The 23232-nt window shown below is 44.5% G+C and overlaps 1 protein-coding gene across 5 annotated transcripts in view; it reads right to left on the reverse strand.

Moving 5' to 3' along the window:
• The window catches only part of LOC144786304 (glycine N-acyltransferase-like protein 3), a 125425-nt gene that overhangs the window by 25413 nt on the left and 76780 nt on the right, over window positions 1-23232 (reverse strand). For all 5 annotated transcript variants that reach the window (XR_013602220.1, XM_078665332.1, XM_078665333.1 and 2 more), the window contains one exon: window positions 12767-12893. Coding sequence is in view for 4 of the 5 variants with exons in the window: in XM_078665332.1 (XP_078521458.1) it covers window positions 12767-12893 (127 nt within the window). In the remaining variant the exon portion in view is untranslated. The remainder of the gene's footprint in view (window positions 1-12766; window positions 12894-23232) is intronic.

Consider the following 23232-nt stretch of genomic DNA (forward strand, 5'->3'; position numbering starts at 1 on the left):
TAACACATTTTCATATGTTGAGAAATAGTGCCTTAAGGCAGATTGCAGACTGGTAATGGTCTACATTTCTTGAAGTGTTTTTGGCACAGACCATACTGCATTGAAATATGAAGCTGTAGGACAGAAGGGCGTTCTTCATCATAGGGCCAACTCATATCTGTCCACCTTAAAAAATACTCAGATGTGATGCTCTCACAAACTTGTGGATGAGAATGACTGCACTGCTTGGCAGAGCTTATGAACTATTTGTGGTGCAGCAAAATCACATAACAGATGTGATGTGGTTCACTGAGGCAGTACCTAAAAATACAAATACACAAGAGGCAGTAATGGGCAGTTAAATCAATCTCTCCTTTTACATTTCTGTGTGGTGTGTTTATATTCTTGTGCACTCACTGCTACATCTCCACATTCTTCTTCCACACAAAGAGCATATGCAGCACTGGCAGTAGCAGACTGTACAGGGTTATCTAATGCATATCGTAATGGGAGCAGCAGAGTAAGCTACCCTAACATGAAGAGGTGCAGCTCAGCAATTTATGTTCAAGTTTGTCTCCCTCAGATATGTAGGACATGTAGCAGCTACTTGTGAACATTTTCACAGACACACAGCTGGAAAGCAAGCGAAGGGAAGGAGTGTTAGGTTGAAAAGACAGTAAATATACAAGTGAAGAGCTGAGCATCATTGAGATGGGGGCTAGTGAGTAACTGCAACCACTCAACATTTCATGTCATACCTAGCAAGGACGCCTAAGCTCAGTCATAGTAGAGTTGGAAACACTGTCCTGGCCTCTTGAATAGTCAAATGCTATCTGGCGAATGAAGTTTGTTTATGCTTCAGCTATTATTAGATTTTTAAATTCCGCTGAACACCCAAAAGCACCACTTATTCTATGTTCTCTAGTGACATATTGGGCCTGGTGGCTTGGTGGACGAATGCGTCCATTGTAGGGCCCTGTGTTTGACCTCATGGTCACAAGTTCACATCCCACCGGGTGCACTTAGCCTTTCATCCTTCTGAGGTCGATAAAATTAGTACCATTGACTTGGGTAACAATAAACATCTATTATTCCGCGCAAAAATACCCCTCTGGATGAATGTGTGCTTTACAAATGCAGGTTATGTTATCAAGCAAGAACACAGGCCTAAACACTGAGGCACTTTCCTTGCACCTTTTGCACTGATGGTGGTAGAATCGGAGTTCAAGCTGCAGGATTCTTTCCTTTCACTTTTAAAAATGGGAAAGCTTCAGAGTCTGCTTCATCTGTGAAAGGAAAGCATCGTGCTTGTCACATGAGCCTGGTACGGGTTTTTTTTTTGCAGTTTGTTTATATATTACGATCACGACCAAAAGGTATTGGAGTGCTTCTCATGAGCACCAGTTACATTACACAAGGTCATGTTCACTTTTCGTTTTAAGCCAGAGCAGATTGAGTGATCTGCCCCAAATCACAGGATGTTTAGCAATGCTGAGATTCAAACCTGGTCCCCAAGGTTCAAAGTCAGGCAGCTCTGGTTGTAACAGGGAAGTAAGGAGCGGGGTAGGTATGTATGTGTGTGGTGTGTGTGTGTGAAGGGCCTAGGGATGGTGATTGGTAAAATGTTAGGGCAGCCCCACTCTCTCTTCCTAATAAGGGGACTCTTTAATCCGTTCACTCAGTCTGGAGTCTGTGACAGGAGGCCCTGGCCATACCTCTTCTCCTGTCCTACTCTCCAAACCCCATGGCAGAAATTCCTGAATACTGCATTCAAAGGGCAGTGTGAGTGCAGCGGTGGTAGCAGGAACAGCTTGCGAGGCTGGAGAATGTGCTGTCTGCTCAGTGGTTGAATTGCATAAAAAAATGTATAGGAACTGTGAGCCTGCACGAAATGGGGGAGGCAGTGTTAGTGAGTCTGGAGGCGGGGTCAAAGCAGTGGCTAAAAAAAAAAATATATATATATAAAGATATATGTATATTCTAAGTTTTTATGGTCTTTCACCTTCAAGGTAAACTACATGTCAAATGGAGAGCTTTAATTGAAACGATAATCAGTGAGACATTATGAAACCTCTATTAGTTCTTGCACTGGCCAACCAGTGAACATTTAGCAAAGCAGGCACAAATCTCTCTGACAAGTCGTCCTAGGCACAGGCACCCACAAGTGCAGACTGCACATGCATCCCTGTGCACAGGTGACTGTGCACGTTTTGCTGCAGATTTCTGATGCTAGCCACAGGCAGCCTTCCTGCAGGCCACTGAACTCCACCAGAGACAACATCAAACTGTCAAAAGAGCCGAGCCAGCCTTTGAGTGGCTCGGGTTGAGGTGGAAGCTGTGAGATGCCACTGGGTCTCTGCTGAAGGAGGTTCTGGTCCCCGGAGGTGGAAGGGGCAATGAAACAGCTCTGTATACGTGGCTTCATACAGCTCTCGGGGTCCTCAAAAGCCAAGCAGTTATTTTAAAATGTGATTACACAGGCACATGGTCCCGGAAAATAGCAGGAAAGAGAGAATGAAATGTTGGTGGATGAGAGAAAAATAATGCGAAGGAGAGAGAACGAGACAGATCCTGTTCACTCATGTCACATTGGGTGAAATGTGAGGCGCACACTCTATTACCCCCCCCCATGAATGAGTGTGTGCGCTATGTGACTGATTCGGGACACTGGCATTTCAACATCTCTTCATCTTTACACATATTATATAACGGCATACAGAGGCTCCCTGTTCACCATCTCAATTATTTTCCGGGCAAAAAGTAGTCGACTTCAATCAGGCGCTGTGCAGGTAACTGATTGCAACTTCTGTCCCTAAAGGAAATGAATACAAATCACCCATCCGCCTCACCAGTTTTACAATCCACCAGCTGTCAAGGACAATACGAGGTAAAACTACTAATTTGCTCTAATGCTACAACGTGGTATTGCTGAGATACTAAGCGCGGGAATTTTACATGTTTACGAACAATTCTTAAATGGCAAATTTAGTATAAAATGTGTAGTTACATTGCAGAGCTCCACTTAAAAAACAGTCCGGTCCAAACCCCATGTTAGCGCGCTCTGTTCTCTCGAGTTGTCTCGGAACTGGACACTAGCATAATACCGTTATTTTGACTGGGATCAGTTGAGCTCTCAGCAGGATGTTTGCGTTTCTTTTTTCCTTTGCAAGAAGAGAGGATAAAGTTAACTGCATTCCTATAGCCCTGATGCCGCAAGTTGACTTTGCATTAGCCTAGGAACATTAATGCTACACTTCTTACTCACCTCGGTCTCAGGTCGCACCCCAGCAGCGAGCTATTTGTGCTGCCCTCTAGTGATAAAATGGAGACAGCTTCCTCATGGTTCTGCACGTCCACCCCATTGATATTTAGAAAGAGAGACACCAGATTACGTACCCTGCCGCTTGTTGAGACTGACGTTTCAGTCCCCCAGCCAATCACTGGGTAGAACCAGTCATGGGCTGCTAGCCAATCAGAGGCCTCAAAAGTGTCTCCGGCCTTTTTGATTGGTTGTGAGTCCCAGAGTGCAGAAAGCCTGTCTTTTTTACACGATTTTTTTACGCGATGTAATGTCTACTTGTCCATCGGACAAAATAGACATTAAATCTTATTGCCCGTGGTAAAAATCAACATGGCTCGGGCGTCGGGCGATATGATTCCCCCACCCCTGAGGGTGCAATAAGTAGAAGAAAAAATGACCGGAAAAGTTCCAATACCACTGAGATTAGAGATATGGCTACTACGATAGAGAACGTACTGCCTAGGCCGGAACAGATAGTAGTCAATGCAATTATAAATCATTCAGTACATGACTCATCTAACCTTATCAGCCTAGAATCTCCCATCCCTCTATCCTGTAGTAATGACACAATTGTTAGTAATAATTCGCAGCTTCTAAATAACATCAAAGACATATTGAAATCTCTATTTGAGGCAGTAGAAGCAAGATTGGTGCACATAGAGAATCAGCTAACTAATCTTGCGAAACACATAAAGCCGATGCAAGTCCCGGGGGAACAGAAAAAGGGGGGAAACAAGGTCAACAAACAGATTCTTTCCAATCATCCAGTCGCACAAAACAATGTACCCATACCGTCAAATCTAATATCTAAATCAACAGCTCCCGAAATAACAAATAAAAATCGTTTAGCAAAAATCCCCACTAATACTGTTATAACTTTCCCACAGGGCAATTCACCGGTAGTATTAGCACCGGCGCCTAAAACACCGGCGCCTAAGACATCTGCGCCCAAAAAACCGGTGCCAAAAAGTACGGCGCCCAAAACGCCGGTAGTCAAAACACCAGGTTGCAAACCTCAAGCACAAAAAAACCTGGCCCCCAGTATCAAACAGAGGTGGCCCTAGAGGACCGCCTGAAGGTAGACTCCCTGTTGAGATGCCATGCCACCGGAAGCATCTCCCTTCGTGGTAGTAATGACAGGCGTCCCTGAATTGGTGGATTACAACACAGAACCTACATGGTCACTACAAAATAAGGCCCCTAAATGCGAATCGCTCTATACCACCAACTTGGCCTTCCAGGATCTTGATGGTTCGTTGGACTATATGGGTGGGAAACGGTAGAAAAACGATTCCGGGAGATTGTATTGTCATTACATTCGAGGACCCCCGAGTAGTAGATTATATTTGCTCTTGGGAGCACTCGAGTGTCAACGGAGGTATAAGTACGAAACCACTTTCCTTCTTCTATCCCGCAAGGCAATGCAACGGCCCTTTTAACGATCATGAAACTCCCTGGGAAATTACAGCCCCCTGGCCTTTTGAATATGGCAACATAAGACAAACAGTGGCCCCTCGCCGTCATGACTATGATAGCTCCTGGCACACAGTAGGATCACGCTATACGAGGGGGGGATGGGACGATCAGGGCCCATACATGCAGAGAACGACCCATAGAGAGCCACCCCGCTGGGATACTTGGTTCAATATCCCGACGACGAATCGATTCAGTGGCCTCGAAATGGTCGATTGACCACTAGCGGTGATCGAATTAAACAATCCCATTTCACCCCATGTAATAAACTCACTGTCCCTAGCAAACGATAAAGTGGCGATTAAACCAGTGCTACTGCCTTTACCCATCTTCTTTTGGAATGTGGCGGGTCTCCGCCCTAAAATTGAGGATGGGACGGCTCTGTACTTTTTGGAACAGGGGAAAATAATCTGTCTACAGGAGACATGGTCCACAGTGGAACTCCACCTTCTAGGATATAAAACTTATTTTATCCCAGCTCTGACCTGCAACGCAGGCAGACCGAAGGGAGGGATGACCACGTATATTGCAAACACTGTGAACCACCTAAAAGTGACGATATTTGGGTCTGACCATAATTTCCAAATACTCTCCCAGGCCTTTAAGAACAAGGACCCCATTCTTCTAATCAATCTTTATAACAACCTAGAAGAGGGACAATTTTTTTTTTTTTATATATATATATTTTTTATTTTAACAGTAAGACAAGAGTAGGCATTACAGATATCAGGTGTCAAACGGTAAAATGCAGAACAGGGACAGGCGGGGAAATATACAAAAACAACCATTGTAAGGAACACATGCCCTATCGCGAGTACGCACAGTAGAAAAGAGAGATAAACAGTCCAATATACTATCCAAAACAATCCCACCCGCCCGACCACGTCCCCAATGATACAGGATAATTAAAGCCAGCGTAAACACCCGGACAATAAAGGATCCGTGAAGAATAAACAGCCCACCTCTCGTAGAAAGGAAAAAGGAAGACAAAGGGCCATAGAACAAAACAAAGGCAAAATAAAAAAAAACCTCCCCTAACCCCCCACCCTGCACCCCTGCAACGGCTACGGCCTAATCCCACTAGCAGCATGCCTGTCGCCCAAGAACTACCCTAAAAGAAGGGAAAAAGAGAGAAAGCGGAGGAGGAGAAAACAAACACACTCCCGGTCTCCCGTACCCCCCGCCAACAGCGACCACCCCGAGACATGATAAAGCCAACATTCAGCAAAATATACGAACCAGTCGGGGGAGTATAGTCAAAAAACACCCAACTCCCGTCACAGTTTAGGCACAACCCCGGCATTGCATAAAGCTATTATATCAGATCTAAGCGATCGAGTTCAACCCTGACCAGTACGATCTTTCATAAGAGTCTTCTTCACCCGAGCCGCCATCTTGAAGGAAAAGTCAAAGCGTTCATAAAAGTTCATGTCAGTACAGTGGGATCGAATACCGGATAAAAGTTCACAGATCGAACGAGGAAAGGTGTCCAAGAACAGCGTGTCTCAAACAGTCAATGAGAAACATGTTACCATGCAGAGGACCGTCCATAGATGTATGAGGCGGCAGCAGAATCGAGCAGGAGACGCTGGAGATAATCACGGGCTGGCTTGTTGCTAATTGGGGACCGCCAAGGCTCATTGAATCCGGGATCTGCACGGGGACCTCGATTCCAGACGTTCGGTGCACCGCTGGTACCACAGTTAGCTGGAAAATTAACAAGGAGTCGTCCTCCGGTTCCAGGATACCGTCCACTTTCACATTCAGTGTCCGGAACACAGTGATGGAGTGCGAATGGAGTGCCCCAATGGTGGCCATAACGGCCTGCAGCGATGGCGCGCCTTCCGTCCGCTCCATCCCCTCTCAGTAGGCGACAGAGCAGGACTTGAACCCTGGAGGCCGGCTGCTCCGGGGTAACAAGCCACGCAAATCCGATGTTGAACAGTGGGCGCTCCTCGTCTAGCAGAACACACCTTCGCCGTCAGCGAGGGCCCCAGCCCGCCGACCCCGGGAGGGCAACAAGGTCCCCGGGCACCGGACCCCCACCACGGCAGCCGGTGTGACACGCTGGTGTGTCCTCGGAGTAGGTCATGCACAGGATTGTCACCAAAAATCAACAATTCACGGCACACTTCGGGAGACCGGGCTCAGTCCAGGTCTCACGGCCGATGTTGATCACTTCCAACCCGGGTAGGCTAAAAATCAAGGCCCTGGCTTCCACACGTTGTTAGGCCGAGAATAGAAACACGGCGTATCTTCGTCAGCCGATGAGATAGAAAACTCGGGATTGCACCTTCAGAGGCAGAAAAACTTCACGAACAAGAAAATCTGGTGTGAGTTCAGGATGAAAGGCAGGATATTCGAGCTGCTGGCGGAGGTCGGCGGAGCCGGGAGCTTACGCGGCCCTCTTGGTTGCCAGCGTAGCTCCTCCTCCAAGAGGGACAATTTTTGACCCTTCTCTCTAACATACAGGAGAAAATAATCCAGTTCCGTCAATCTAGGACAGGAAAAGGGGTAATCCATCTTCTTTGGGGAGGGGACTTTAATTTATATCCATGCCCACATGCTGAGAAAAATCAATGTGGGATAACGGACGATTATGACACCCCCCTGATGCATTTTGTCCATACTAAAGCGGGGGTTGCCATGAATAACATGCTATCGGATTTAGATCTCGAAATAGCCAATAGGTCAAGCCCAGAGACAAACTCCTTGCAACCAACTTATGTCGGCAGGGGATCCCAGACGACAGTTGATTACATTCTTCTCTCGTCTGGACTGGTATGCAGAGCTAGATCTTTCAAGGTCAGGAATAATACTCTAAGTGATCATTCCGCCTTGAGGATGGTTCTCCACTTAAATCAGACCAAACCCCTAATCACAACCATAGAGAAAACACTCGCCCAGAACAAATTGGAGATGGGTAAACAAATAGATACACACTAAAATGGGAGAAGCTAAATCCGGCTGAAATTACCGGAAAACTGGTAAAAAAGGCCTATGCAAATATAATTAAATGTTTGGATTTGCAAGAAACGGATGAGGCTGTACTAAATAATTTTACCCAAATACTGGAGAAAATTAAGAGCCTTCTCACAGCAAATCCCAAAGGCTTGAACACAACCACCAAAGGATGGTTTAACAATAGATGTACAGCGGCCCTAACCAACCTAAAGTTGGCACTAAAAAACACACCTAGAGACTCGGTCCAGATCCAACTTTGTAGACAACAATATAGTAGGGCACGCAAATTAAGAATACAAGAACTAAAACAGAAGCTATGGGATGATCTCCATACTAGTGCTCTCTCCAAAAACAGCGAGGTATTTTGGCGAACAGTTAGATCTCCCTATCTAACAGACGTTAATAGTCCCAAGATAGAAGTGGCTATAGAGGAAGACATATGGGTGTCCCACTTCTCAAAAATCTTTAAAAATACAGTAACACCAGGAGGGACAGAAAACACACTCCCAATGGTTGAATACCCAATATCTCTGCAGTTTAACATCTCTGAGGTCTTAGTTGCACTAGAAGCAAGCAAAAATGGGAAAGCTCCGGGCCCAGACGGGGTCCCCGTAGATCTCTTCAAAAATATTATCTAGATCTCTGGGCCCCTATTCTCACTAGAGTGTGTAGCGCAGCAGCAAAAGTGGGACTGATAGAATCCTGGACCAATTCTATCATGGTCCCAATCTTCAAGAAAGGGGATCGCCAGGATGTTACATGCTATCGCCCCATCTCACTGCTGGACTCCTTGGGCAAAGTTGCAGGCAGGGTAGTCCTCAAGAGACTCCAGCAGTGGGCTGAGGAGAAAGGCATTATCTCCAATCTCCAGTTCGGATTTCGAGAGGGGTTTGGTACGGTGGAGCAAGCCCTTATTCTTAGTCTGTTAATGGGCAAATACACTCAAGCAAAGAAGGACATGGTCTATATGGTGTATGTAGACCTGTCCGCTGCTTTTGATTGTGTCTCGCACGCTAAGCTCTGGACAATTCTGAGACTAATGGGAGTGGATCCTGACCTTTTAGATTTCTTGAGAGAACTATACTCTAGAGCCTCTGCGAGGGTGTGTTTTGGCTTAAAGGGGGAGTTGACGGCATCGTTTGGTGTGGAGCGTGGAGTCAGGCAGGGATGTGTCCTGGCCCCCTTCCTATTCTCTTTCTATACCAACGGTCTTGAGGAAGAGATGTTGAGGGGGGCTCAGGACCTGCCATGGGTAAAAAAGCACCTGATTCCCGCTCTGCTTTACGCAGACGATGCCGTCATCTTGGCGCGCACTCCGCGCGAATTACAGAAGTCCCTGAATAGGTACACTGATTATATGGGCAAGCTGGACCTACATGTGAACGTTAAAAAAACGTTTGTCATGACAGCAGGCAGTGGGAAAAAACAAGTGAAGAGCATTTATCTCAAAGGTCAAAGACTTGAGGTAACTGCTCAGTACCCGTACCTAGGTATCATGATTGACAGAAAACTGAACTGGCGACCTGCAGTGGAGGCAAGGTTTCATCTTTTCAAAAGAGCCACTGCGGCCCTGATGAGCTTCTCTCAGAGACTGCGGAGAAGAGCACCAGTAGAGCTATTAAAAATCTATAGCGCAAAGTGTCAGGCGATCGCACTATATGGGGCGGGCCTCTGGGGTCATGTCGATGTCAGTACCCTTCAGGTGGCAGAAAACTCTTTTTTTAGATTCCTCCTAGCAACACCGAGATGCACCTCTATCTACGCATCTCATTTGGAACTTGGTGTCCCTTACTTAGAGGATCTTATAAAGATCCAGCCACTACTGCTTTGTAGGCGCGTCTGGACTTCTGATAAAAACTTACTGACACAGACAATTGTAGCAGAGTCAATGACTCTCGATCGAAGTAATAACATAACATGGCTTCGGTACATTAGAAATTTTCTTAAAGATCTAGGCATGGAGAAGTATTATCTCAAACCCAAAAGCATTATCGATTTACCAAAGAGAGCGCTGAAACAATTGGCACTGAGTCATCTAGAGTCATTGAGGTTGACCTCTGAGTCCACGAAACCCTCGGTCCTTCACGCCAATATGATCCAGGCCACATACTTTATCCAGCCTTATCTAACATTACAGATCAGTACCTATGAGAGGATGCTACTGACAAGATTCAGGCTAGACCTCTTCTTCAGACTAGTAGCCTTTTATGACGGAAATAGGTGGGATCTAACTTTCCCTGCTTGTCCTTGCGATGTAAAATCAAAACAAACTAATTTACACACGATATTGTTTTGCAAATTCCACCTTCCCCATCGGAAAATATGGCTACTACCTCTGTTAAGGGATTGGGGACTGAGACAATGTCGTCCTGCAATGCTTCGTCTCCAATTGCTAGAATCTGAATCCGTTAGTTATCATGTCCTGAACTTTTTAAAATGTGTCATGAAGCACAGGAAAAATCTGTAAAATGTATCCTGGACGTGGTTTTAGATGATGCAATGAAATAACATGCTCCATTATATTAAATGTATTAACTTGACTTTGTTCGAATTTTAGCCTGTAACTTGTTTACTTTTTTAAGACATGAAATTGTATTATTAAAATGTCGCTTTTATGGTTTGCCAATGTGTAAAGCCGAAAAAAGAAATTTATATATATATATATATATATTCATTTCTTGTCTGAGAATCAATACGCCTAACATCCACCAGGAAAATATTTTGATCAAGTGCAAATTAAATTAATAATACAATGAGACAATTGTGTACAGTGTGACAATTTTACAAAAACAACATACAAAATTCAACCAATTATTCCTAAAGAAATTACACCAGCAAACATTTTCGTAAACAAAAGAACTCCATTAACCTGACACTAGGTAATTATCACGGAGTTACTTAAGTCCACATGGGCAATTCTTCTTAACCCCTACCGGGTGCATAAACCATTGTACACCCTAATTCTGGAGCATAGAGTTAATTAAATGGCCTATGTGACAGATATATTGAAAACTGTGTCACATAACATCTTGCTTAACGCCCTTAGGTTTCTTGGGCTGGACGGCGTTGCCCTATCCTGGTTTGCTTCATTCCTTGATGGTCGCATTTTTCAAGTCTTTTCTGCTAAGGCATCATCTAAGATCTGCGTATCAGCATATGGAGTTCCACAGGGATCCATTTTAAGCCCCCTGCTCTTCAACATCTATGTCAGACCTCTTGCGGGGATTGTGGAAGAGGCGGGTCGTTCCCTATATTCGTATGCGGATGATACGCAGATTGTCTTTTCGCTTTCCACCACTAAAGACGCTACGACATCTGCCCTTCAGTGCGGCCTACGGCAAGTGACAGAGTGGATGCTCCTTAACTTTTTTAAGTTAAATGGGGATAAGACTGAGGTCCTTATCCTGGGCAAGCACAAGGACCTATGGGGCCCTCACCACTGGCCTCAGGAAATGGGTTCCTTTCCCCTACCTGTCACCCATGTCCGTAATCTGGGATCACTATTGATGATAGTCTCTCTATGAGACAACAGGTGGCGAGTGTTACTGCCATCTGTTTCAGGATCTTGAAGTGGCTTCATAAGATCATTTGGATGCTTCCTGCCTCAACCCAACGCACGGTAGTCCAGGCCCTCATCACCTCTCGCCTCGATTACGGCAATGTTCTCTATCTCGGTAGCTGCCAAACGGTATTGCGAAAGCTACAGGTAGTCCAGAACTCTGCAGTACGCCTTCTTTGTCAAGTTCCTAGACAGGGTTCCATCTCGCCATAATTACATGACCTTCACTGGCACCAGCGTATCTGCAAGACCTCATCCATCCTTACATTCCTTCTCGTCCCCTGCGCTCTACAGCCCACGGAGACTTCGTGATTCCCAGATTTAAACTTGCAAGAATGGGAGGCCGTTCCTTTTCTTGGCTCAGCCCCACAATCTGGAATTCTCTTCCGGTGTCCCTGAAGAATGACCCGTCCTATCTCAGCTTTCGAAGAAATATTAAAACTTGGCTTTTTTAGTAGCAAATGGTTCTTCACTGCTCTATTTCTAGCAATTTGTGTGCTAAGCACCGGGAAACCCTTTTTGGGTAGCTGCGCGCGTTACAAAACTAATTTAATAATAATAATAATAATAATAATAATAAATACATTTTACAATTAACAAATATAACATATAAATATATATTTTAAAAGACATTTTAAAAATAAACATAACACATACATAAATGCAATCATTAAGTATACTATTGATAAAAAATAATAACAACACTAAATATTGAAATTATTTTGAAAACATACACAATAAATTGATTACAATTTAAACCCCCTTCCAAAAAAAGTATAATTAAATTATGAAAACAAAAAAACAATTGAATCACTAAAAATATATATTACTTGTTTTAAAAGAATACAGATAAAAACATGTAGACTTGGAAGGATCAGATTAACAGTCCTCACCCCAAACTAAGCAACAGTAGGGGAAGTGTTAAACTTTGAAAGGATCACATTTGCTACTTTCACTCCAACCTAACCAGCAGTAGGGAAAGTGTGGATTCTGGAGGGGTCAGATTTGACCTCCCCACTAAAACACAAGAGACACTAGGGAAAGTGTTTGCCTCTGGAGGGAGCATATTTATTATTCCCAGTCCAACCTGAGCAACAGTAGGGAGCCTGGTGGAATTTGCAGTGTCCTAAACTATATATGCTCTTCACATTCAATATTTTATACCATAATAATATGTAGAATTTTACACTCCGCACATCTGCATATACATATGCTATATAAAAATGAGGCACATGGAGATAACAATTTTCCTATAATCAGGCAGCTTGGTTAAACAGGTATGCAAGAGGATCACATTTATCTATTCAATTCACAACCAGCCATTTGGCATGTCATATGTGCGGACTGCGGCTCACTTTCCCCATTTTTTTTCATCTATATTGAGCCTGCCTTATAGTTGATAAATATTTTTCTTCAAGAAAAAAAAAAAATCAATGTTCTTAAATAATGCAATTTCATGCTTTTCTTTTATTCAAGTCAAAGCTTTTCACCTTGGACATGGTATGGGAATGCATGATTCTTTGTCCTGGTGGAAGGTGATCAGTGTTGTCATTTCAGTCCTTGTGTGCCTTAAGCGTGCCTCATTCAACAGGACCTCTCCCAAGAAGCACTGGAGACCTGCAGATGGGAGTAAACTGAAGTAAGGTGGTGTTGTCATGAGAGCTCATGAGGGAATATTTTATACAAAGATTTTATAATAGATGGTTTATATTGACATTTCTAAGTCAGGATGACATAGGTGCAGAGGTATAATCACAAAACGTGTAACAAAAATAGAAAAGATACTAGATCAAAACACTAGAAATACAGTTTGTATGAAGGAAGAATGAAAAGCAGGACGAGGAATAGCAGAATTAGAGGTTGAATAGTTTGCAAAGGGATACTCATAGGTTAGCAGGTGTGTGAAGAGTAATATTAGAAGTGTCATGCAAATCTGTTCAATTACTAGATTCTGTGCTCAATGACATCATAGGAAGTAATTTCACAGTTAATAATGTTACTCGGATGGTCATAGCAGGAAGTGCCATTACATGTTACAGGGAAACCCCATATATCCACACGATTCTGCATATACAGAAATCAACATACAGACATTAACATAAGGGGATGCATTGGAGAATTTTTTTGATTTGGTCATATTGGTATTCCTAGGCAACGAAGTATATAAATAAAACAAATGTTTCAGTCCTTATACCATCACGTGTAGTGGGCCATTGTCATGATTATTAACTGACATCCTCTAAATATTTATAGGAGTCAACTACACTACAGACATATGTAAAAAAACGTTACACTAGAAGTAACTACGTAAACATGTTACAATAATTCCTCTTGGCTATCGTCATAACTCCGGCACCACAAATGGTCAACCTCTGGTTGTGCAACATCCTCAGATAGAAAAGTAATTGCGGTAGGGACTTGGCATGAGAACCCATAGGTAATAATTCTAATTGGAATCAAAATATTGCAAAAGGTTGAAAACTAAATTGGTAATTGAATGTTAAAATAAGACGTATTATTTTATTTTGTAATGTCTCAATACATTTTCTAATTGTATTAAAATGCATCACTTTTTAATAGTTATTAGTATGTAAGAAATATATATTTGTTTACTTTACGTTGGAAATCTTTTTGTACTTAATAAAATAATTTGAATTTGTTGTAATATATTCTAAATACTTGCGTAACATAAATATTTTTTTTTCAAATCTAGGTCCACTTTTGAAATTTAGAATTAATTTACTTGAATATCAAGCATAACACTGTTTCCTTCTTTTTCAAGTTTATTAACCGTGTTTCATATTCCCAAAGCTTTACTATAGGGACATATCTGCTAGTGGGCCGCTATTTTATCTAATGCACCTATTATGACCTCTGCTTCAGTCAAATGCCTTGACATGCCTTGTTGCCTCACCTTTGCATTGAGTAATAATGCTACTACATTAACATGCGCCTTGAATGGCAGACTGAAATACTGTGATCCATACTTTTTTTGTTTCTAAGGTTCATCCTCCAAGATTTGTGAGGAGTGCAGCAGTCTTTTTCTAAATTATGCTGCCCTACTCAGGGGCATATCAGCAAGGGCCTGCGATAATTATCGCTCAGCGCATCTAGCGCGAGGATAATTATCACAGGCTAATGCTGGATTCTATCGCGGAGATAGCGTGCTATCAGCAACGCTTACCTCCCAAGCTATAGGAATCCATGCGTTAGCTGGAAAACAGTGTGGTTATCGCTGGAAATCCAGCGATAATCGCACTGCGACCAGCGATACCTTGCTGATAGGGCATGGTGGTTTTAGCCATGTAATTCTCCTCCCATTGGATTACATGGCTAAGTCAGATTACAAGCAGGCATAAGGAAAGTAGCAATAACTGTGGTTAGCGCTATTTTTCTTATCGCTCTCCTTGTTTGTGTGCAGCTTGATAATTGGAGAAATGTTGATTAGCGACATTTCTCCAGTTATTTTGGCACGGAACGCCCACTTTGCATCTCATTAGAGATGCAAAGCTGAGCATTGTTGTAAGGGACGCTTAATCAGCAAAACACACAATAGCGTGTCTTTGCTCATAAGGCAATGAAATTATTGCAGCTTTTCGCCCCAAAACAGACGCAAAAGCAGCGATAATTTCATAGCGCCCCTTAGAAAGTAGCATCCACCTTCAAAAATGTATTCCCCACTGAGATCCAGCACACAGAGCAGAGTGTAAGAAGCAAACTGGGATAGAGTAGCCAATGCAGTGATAAATGTCGTATACTTGTAAAGCGCACAGCTGCCCCAGCAAAGGGGCGTCCCGGCGCTGTATACCACTGGGGAACACGTCCTGGCTTTCCCTGTGGGATGGTCCCTACTGGGAGTCCCCAAGGTGGAGCCAGGCATCCCCGGCGTTGATGGGGCCGTTGTGGAGATTAGGCAAGCTAATGCCCAGAGTTGCCGAGTGGGACCCCAGGTTAGAGTAGGCACCAAGGCGAGAATTGTCGAGTCCGCTGACCCTGGTCCACGACCCTGCCGCATCGTGAATTGAACCCTGGTCCCGGGCCGACTTCTGCTCCCGGGTCTGCCGCCTCTAACCAGTGAGCCACACCACTCCACTAATCAGATAAGCAAGGAGTAAAGGGTCAGAGGACTAATCCACTGTGGTCAATGCTACAGCATCATGCGTCATTTAATATGCAATACCGGTCAAGGAGGTGGAATACAGAATACAGCACTAAAAGTATCTCTCTCCTTAATAGGTCAGAGCTCATAAATATTTAAAACTCTCGAAAAATTAACTGAAGTAAATGGAAATCAAAGAATCAAAATGAATAGTTAATTAATCAGATGTGGTGACGTACGTTGGTGATCATAACTATTCAGCAGTAATTCATCCCTGCCCTCACTCCTCGATTTTGCAACACAAACCCCTCTAATCCAGTCCAACCTCCTGAACCAGAAACACTTAGGGGCAGACTTATGAGGCCCTTGCGCCTCTTTGCGCCGCAATTGCGTCACTTAATGTGACGCAACGGCGGCGCAAACAATGCGCCCTATTTACAACATGACGCATCTAGGAGATGCGTCACGTTGGAAAGCCCTGCGCCATAAGGAGGCATTCCTGCGCAGGGGGGGGGCGCTCCTGCGCAGGAACGCCTCCTAAAAGTGGCTGAGTGAAATCTATGAGATTTCACTCAGTCACTTTTTACGTCAATTCCTTATGCCTGCTTGAAGCAGGCGTAAGGGTGACGCACCATGCATTGAAGAGGTGGCCCCTGTGCATTGCAGGAGTCATGTCGCACTTGCGACATGACTCCTGCAATGCGCCGCCCGTACGCCGAGAGATGCTTCACGCATCTTCACTGCCTTGCACCATGGTGCGCCGCATTATAAATGCGGCGCACCATGGGTGGCGGAGCAGTGGCGCACTGTGGCGCACATTAACTGGCGCATCCCTGGGGATGCGCCAGTTAACATAAATCTGCCTCTAAGTTGTGTAAGCACGGTAGGTGTGTCAGATCCATGTGATATATTCAGTACCACGGGTGTAGGTAGTGTCTCCACACATTGCCAGCTCTAGTGTTTGACTGCAATATCGCTTTCGAGAATATCCATCAGTACACAAAGTGGCAGCTGAAAGTTGTATCTCTCTGCGGGGATAATGAAGTCTCAGTGTCCAGGAGAGGCCAGATATTAGATCTATTCAAAGAACTACATGTATGTGTGTCCACACACAAACACACACACACCAACACACACACACACACAACAAATTTACTCTAATTTGTTGCATTTTTTTTGTTGGAACTAAACTATATTCTTATTTTTTGTCACTCAAGAAAGTATTCATCTAAACAAAAATTTAAGAGCTATGTTTTAATGTTCAGCAAACTATCAGGTAATTGATAGTATCCAGAATCAGGCACAAATAAGCTGAGCCTGCATCTAAAAATACAGAATATTAGATGCAGGGGTTGCCATTTTATTGACACTTATTGCCCCCCAGAAATGAACATGTATCCCCAGAACACAGGGCCCGATTCACAGAACTAACTTAAGACAAAATCCTAAACTTACTACTTTTGGTATTCACAGAAGTTAGGATTTTGTCTTAAGACAGACTTAAGACAGACTTTAGACAGACTTAAGTTAGGATTCTGTCTTAAGTTAGTCTTAAGTCTGTCTTAAGACAAAATCCTAACTTCTGTGAATACCAAAAGTAGTAAGTTTAGGAATTTGTCTTAAGTTAGTTCTGTGAATCGGGCCCACAATTAGTCAGGCAGTAATGGCTACACTAGCATGTAGAATTATGGTCATGTCAATACTCATGGATTCTATATTTTGATTCTGGCCTAAATTCGTAGACTACAAAGTTTGATGCTAAGAGCCATATGTATTGAAATATTTCTCGAATGTACATCAATATAATTATCACCTGCAGTTATCCAATGCTAATCACATGCTCCTTGCATCAATTAATAATTTCATGATCTAGTGTAATTCTATGGTTTAGGTCACCTGATGAAAAGAACATGTGTTCACTTACTAAAAAATGTACATAAATACCATTACTGAAGTATTTAGAATTGTGCATTACACGTCATAAACAATATTGAATATTGGAATGTGAAGCACTCTATTGAAGACAATGGAGTGCTCCATGCTTTTACGGGCCAGTAAAGGCCCGCAAAGCAACATTCCAATGTTGTTTTCAAAGACCTCTGGGAGCCCGAGGGAATTTAAACCCCTTGAACTCCAAGAGGCCTTTGTTTTATTTATTGGAACATTCTGCCCTCTGGTGGCAGAATGTTCTAATAGCCTTATAGCCCTTCGTAGCTGGGCTATACCGGCTTTTAAAGCCCTGCTCCCTTGTTAAAGTCCCTCACCCTCGGCTCGGGCCTTTAACGCTGGAGCGGGCCTTTTAAGAGCCAGTATAGTCTGCTATGGCGGGCTATATGGCTATATTGAAGAAGCCTAAATGCCAGATACTATAGGGGCATATTCGAAAGTATTTTAATTCAAGAAGGATGGCTGAGGCAAATAACATATTAGTTAACTTGTTTTATATTACTGCCTTCTCACATGGTTTACTGACTCCAGAATTTGTGTCCTTTGTTAATGTTTATGCACTTGATGCTATTGTTTAAATGGCACTATCACAAAGCTCGTTTTTGACCTGTGACCAAGGCTTTTGCAAAAACGTGTCGGGGTCATTGGTAAATCAGGATCATGGATGGAGAATGAAGGTGGTGTCAGGACATGCAGAGTGAAGTTTTATTTGCAGCATATGATATGCTTGATCAGTAAGTAGACATAATTGTTGTAGAATGTTGGAGGGATCAGAGGGCCATACAATAAAGATCTCATTGGCATGAGAGAGTAGGAAAGGAGAATATTTATTTTCATTGAGGTGGTCTCCTGAATCCTGGGAGCAGATGTGGGGCAACAAGAAACGTTAACGATATCTTCAATAAACAGATGATGACAAGGGTTTGTTAGCATAGATCTTGCAATCAGTGCTAAACTTTCAAAACTGTGCTCTGTGGAATATATGTTATGCTCTCAGTTGTGATGCATTCTGAAAAAGCTTGAGGTTCATCACAAAAGTGCAAACCAGTACTGGCAATTTGTGAAAGAGTCAATTGTTGTGTCTAAGTATATCAAATTTGAAGCATATATCTCCTGATTAGCCAAATGATATATACAAAGGTTTATTACATGCCTTTAGGAGTGCCATGCTGAAACTCACTTGCCGCCAGTTGTACGGCCCTTTTTCGGCCGCAAAAAAGGGTAACAGCATGTACAAATGCTATTTTGTGAGTTCCTGACTCGCAAAATAGCATTTGCCACATTCACTATTAGGAAGGAGCGTCCCTTCCTAATAGCAAGTCAACATGCTATATACTAGTTTTTTGTGTCCATATTTACAGCTGCAAAACACTCGCAGTTTGCTACCTACTTCAAGTAGGTGGTAAACCACTGGCAAAGGGGAAGGCTATGGCGCAAATTGCAAGTTGCAATTAAGGAATGGCTCTCCATTCATTCCAATGGGCCTACAAGCCCCTAGTAATGAATGGGAGATTGCATGCTCAATTTGCGAGTACCAATAGGTACTCGCAAGTTGTGGATGCAATTTTAAGTGTGCTAGGTGTCAAAATGACACCCTGTTGAAACCCTGAAATAGTGATGTGCACTCATGTTGCGCACACACATGCCCCAAGGTCATGTGTGTGCGCAACATGAAACTTTGAAAAATGCACTAAACTGCATTTTTCACAGTTTTTGCAAATTACCATCAAGTTCAACTTATTGGCAATTTGCGCCCCCTTTTAGCGAAATCGCAAAATTGCTATTCTAAAGTGGTTCTTGCATTGCATTTAAGGAATCTAATTGGTGGTGCGCATAACTGATGTGCGGTTTTGTTGCAGGGCAGCGCAGCAACATTGCTTGCTGCGCTGTCCAGAACCAAAACATGCTGAAAAGAGGCCCCAGGTAGTATCTGATTTTTGAGACCAGCTATTTTCTGGTCTAAAAAAACTGCCTCCAACTGCAATTAGCGGCAGTTTTTTGGATCCTCCAAAGTTCAGAAATCCCCTTGTAAATATCGCAAAGTAGTGTTAGCGGCCGTTTTGCAGGGAACACCTCCCTTGCATGTCATTATTGCTAACAGAAGTAGCGATATTTAGAAGGGATGTTTTTGCCGGAAAACTGCCTCTAACAGAGGTTAGCGGCAGCTAGTACATAAGGCGATAGAAATCTTGCCGCAAAACCTCTAAGGCGGCATTAACGCCTTGTACATATGCCCCATAGATTTTTGGACAGGACACAGGGAGATCAAGTGATTCACCAAGAATCACAGGATGTTGACCCATGCCAAGACTCAAGCCTGGTTCCCCAGCTCCAAGTTTGGCAGCTCTGGCCATTATGCCACATCATCTCCCCACTTGTAGGGCTTCATGGTTAGTAGCTGGTTCTTTTATAGGCGGTGCTAAAAGGAGAAATGTGCTGGTAGAAGCTGTCTCCAGTCGAGAGCCTCTGCACTCATTTTGTTTACAAATTAACCATTGCTTTAGGTATATAAGTATTGAAACAGCGCTGGTATGTATTAGATGCCAACATGGAGAACTATACAGTCTTAAATGTGAGATTTGGATCAGCTAACTGAAGACCTTGAAATGAGGGCATTACATGCGGTTATTAGACCGCAGTCCAAATTTCTATGGTTGTTTATGTTTAATGCCCAATTCCAAGTCTGCTCAGTATGTGGAAAGATGGCAGGGGGCTTTCATTTTCAGAATCTGTGCAGGCGCACCAAAGCAGTACTTTAGGAGTGTTACAAATCTGTAAGGGGCTTCGGAGGTGAAAGCTTGTTGAAATGCGGTGCCAATGACATCCAGTTATCTGTGTTTCTAATGGGAGCAAGAAGTACGGACCAGATTCAGTCAGATTTCTGAAACAGAACTATAAAATTAAGTGCGGCAGGAATCATTTGCAAGCAATACGTGTCCATAAAACAGATAATACATAACAGGTAGCAGCACATTATGACCCCATATTGCCCTCAAGTGCAGGTGAAGATGTTCACTAAAATAAAAGTACCTTTGTATAGTGCTTAGGTTCCCCGACGAGGAGCTAGAGTGCTTTAACAAATCGTATTGATTGTTCAAATGTGAACGAGATAAGTGTTCCTCCCGCCGCTGCCATTCTTGAGGCCACTGGCATAATGAAAATCGAGGGGGCCTCCCTGCAAGGTATGTAGAGGGGCCCCCTCCGGGCTCAATTAGGAGCTCTTGCGGACAGAGAGCAGTGCCGAGGAGGCCCCTGGAGCTTCGGGCCCCCCCACACCGCGTGGGCTGCGGGGGCCTGTGTTACGCCCCTGCTTGAGGCACACAAAGTCGACTGGTCATGCACAAAGAAATGTTGGCCCATTTTCAATTGTGTGTTGGGCAGAAAACAAATTGTTGGGTATTGCCTGAACTTTGCAGTGACACATGCAAAGAGGTGCACACAAGTGAAATTATAAGACGTGCAGAAAGGAAGCCTCGTATGTGAGGTACTAAACGAGATGAACGGTGAGTGTGTCTGTGTGTGATGTAGGTACATGCACGACAAGCCCGACGTGGAGCGGGAAATGCGCATGAACACATGGTCAGCGACTAGCTGCCGCCTCCCCCCCAAACCGGCACCCAACACCCAGAAACGTGGACACGAGACTTCTTTACTTTTTGGAAGGCGGGCGCTAGTCGCCCGGCCGTATTTATTAAGATATGAAATTAAAAGGTTTTAATTGCATGATCAACAATTTATACAAAAATCAGCAGGACATTAGATACAAATTTTGTCAACAAGTTTGAGAGCCTGACCTTAACAAAAACTCTAATACATGTTGTTTCCTAACCGAGTCTAACATCCTCATCTTGATTTTTGTACATTTCTGGCCATATGGCAAGGTCACTACCGGTGTCAGGTCCTACAAGCTGCGCCTCCCCTAGAGACGTGCGCATGCGCAGTGTTACCCCGGGAATTGCCCGGTCTACGCCCTGAACTCCATTTACCCACTAAAGGAGGGCCCTTACTCTGCGCCATCCGGTGACGTCATGAGTATACGCGCGCGGGGTGGCTACCAGCCTAAGGAAAGCGTGAACTACTCCTACCCGCGCTCCTTTGCAGCATCAATTACCTTGCCCCTGGAGTTCTAGGAGTGGCCCGCAGGCCCCTCCCCCTGGGCGGGAACCTCCATAGGATGATGCCCGCCCCCTCAGACCTCAAATATGTGCTCACCGATAATGACCTTACCGCATGCCCCATACCTAATAAATACGACGACCTATGGGAAAAAATTCTAAAGGACAGCTACACTGGCTAATAAATAACAGCATCACCGTACAGCTACAAAGGGAAAAAAAAAAAAAAAAAAGGCCTAAAGACACTTGGCATCAAAGAAAAAGTACTTCACACACAGTTTGCTAAAAAGGGAAAAAATTCCTAAACAAAAGGCATCATCAAAATATACCGACAGATCCATTTCTACTACCATGTAAGACATGTGGACAGTACCTTCGCCAACTTACAATTAAACCAGACATAATGAATGCCACAATACTTTTGTTCCAAGGGATGGTGGGTGGGAAAACAAAGAAGCCCCGAGCGCGGGGCACACCGTGCTGTGAGGGAGCGTCCAGGGACAAGGGGGTCTCCTGGGCGCTCCCCACCTCTTTATTCTCAAGGGGCCAGGCGGGGGGGCACGCCCCCTCCGGCCCGCCCCTCCTGTAGCCCGCCCCCTGACCCGGACCTTCTACCTGGTATCCGGGTCAGGGAGGCCGCCGGCCAATCGGTGGTGGGTCGCGCCCACCAGGGCCCGCCCCCACCACCGAGAGACACCAAAGGGGAAAGGGGGGGAGACGGTCGCCGCGCCGCCATGCGTGCGGGGGGGCCGAGGGCCCCCCCTTTTCACATGGTCAGCGACTAGCTGCCGCCTCCCCCCCAAACCGGCACCCAACACCCAGAAACGTGGACACGAGACTTCTTTACTTTTTGGAAGGCGGGCGCTAGTCGCCCGGCCGTATTTATTAAGATATGAAATTAAAAGGTTTTAATTGCATGATCAACAATTTATACAAAAATCAGCAGGACATTAGATACAAATTTTGTCAACAAGTTTGAGAGCCTGACCTTAACAAAAACTCTAATACATGTTGTTTCCTAACCGAGTCTAACATCCTCATCTTGATTTTTGTACATTTCTGGCCATATGGCAAGGTCACTACCGGTGTCAGGTCCTACAAGCTGCGCCTCCCCTAGAGACGTGCGCATGCGCAGTGTTACCCCGGGAATTGCCCGGTCTACGCCCTGAACTCCATTTACCCACTAAAGGAGGGCCCTTACTCTGCGCCATCCGGTGACGTCATGAGTATACGCGCGCGGGGTGGCTACCAGCCTAAGGAAAGCGTGAACTACTCCTACCCGTGCTCCTTTGCAGCATCAATTACCTTGCCCCTGGAGTTCTAGGAGTGGCCCGCAGGCCCCTCCCCCTGGGCGGGAACCTCCATAGGATGATGCCCGCCCCCTCAGACCTCAAATATGTGCTCACCGATAATGACCTTACCGCCACAGGCCAGCATTGTTAACCGACGATCTGGCCTCCCCCCTCTAGACCCTACCTAAGGAACGCTCCTATTAGCAAATCCCTCCAACCAGGCCCAGATATTGTCAGACCACAAGACTTTCCCTGCTCCATTCAAGTGAACTCCATCCCCAAGTAATACCGTTCACCCCAGATACACCCATGAGGTATCGTCTGCAACAGGGGGGCTCGAAACAGCTTGTCCAACTGTGTGTTGATCCTCTTTACCGAGTGATTCAACGCCCTGACCGAATCCCCCCCGCCACTGCCATCGAGGTATGAGTTGCGACCATACTACCGTGCAACCCGGGCAGGTCCTGGCCATCCACCCCGCAGTTGAGATAATCTCCTCAATC

This window comes from Lissotriton helveticus, chromosome 1_1 (assembly GCF_964261635.1).
Source record: "Lissotriton helveticus chromosome 1_1, aLisHel1.1, whole genome shotgun sequence".
NCBI lineage: Eukaryota > Metazoa > Chordata > Amphibia > Caudata > Salamandridae > Lissotriton > Lissotriton helveticus.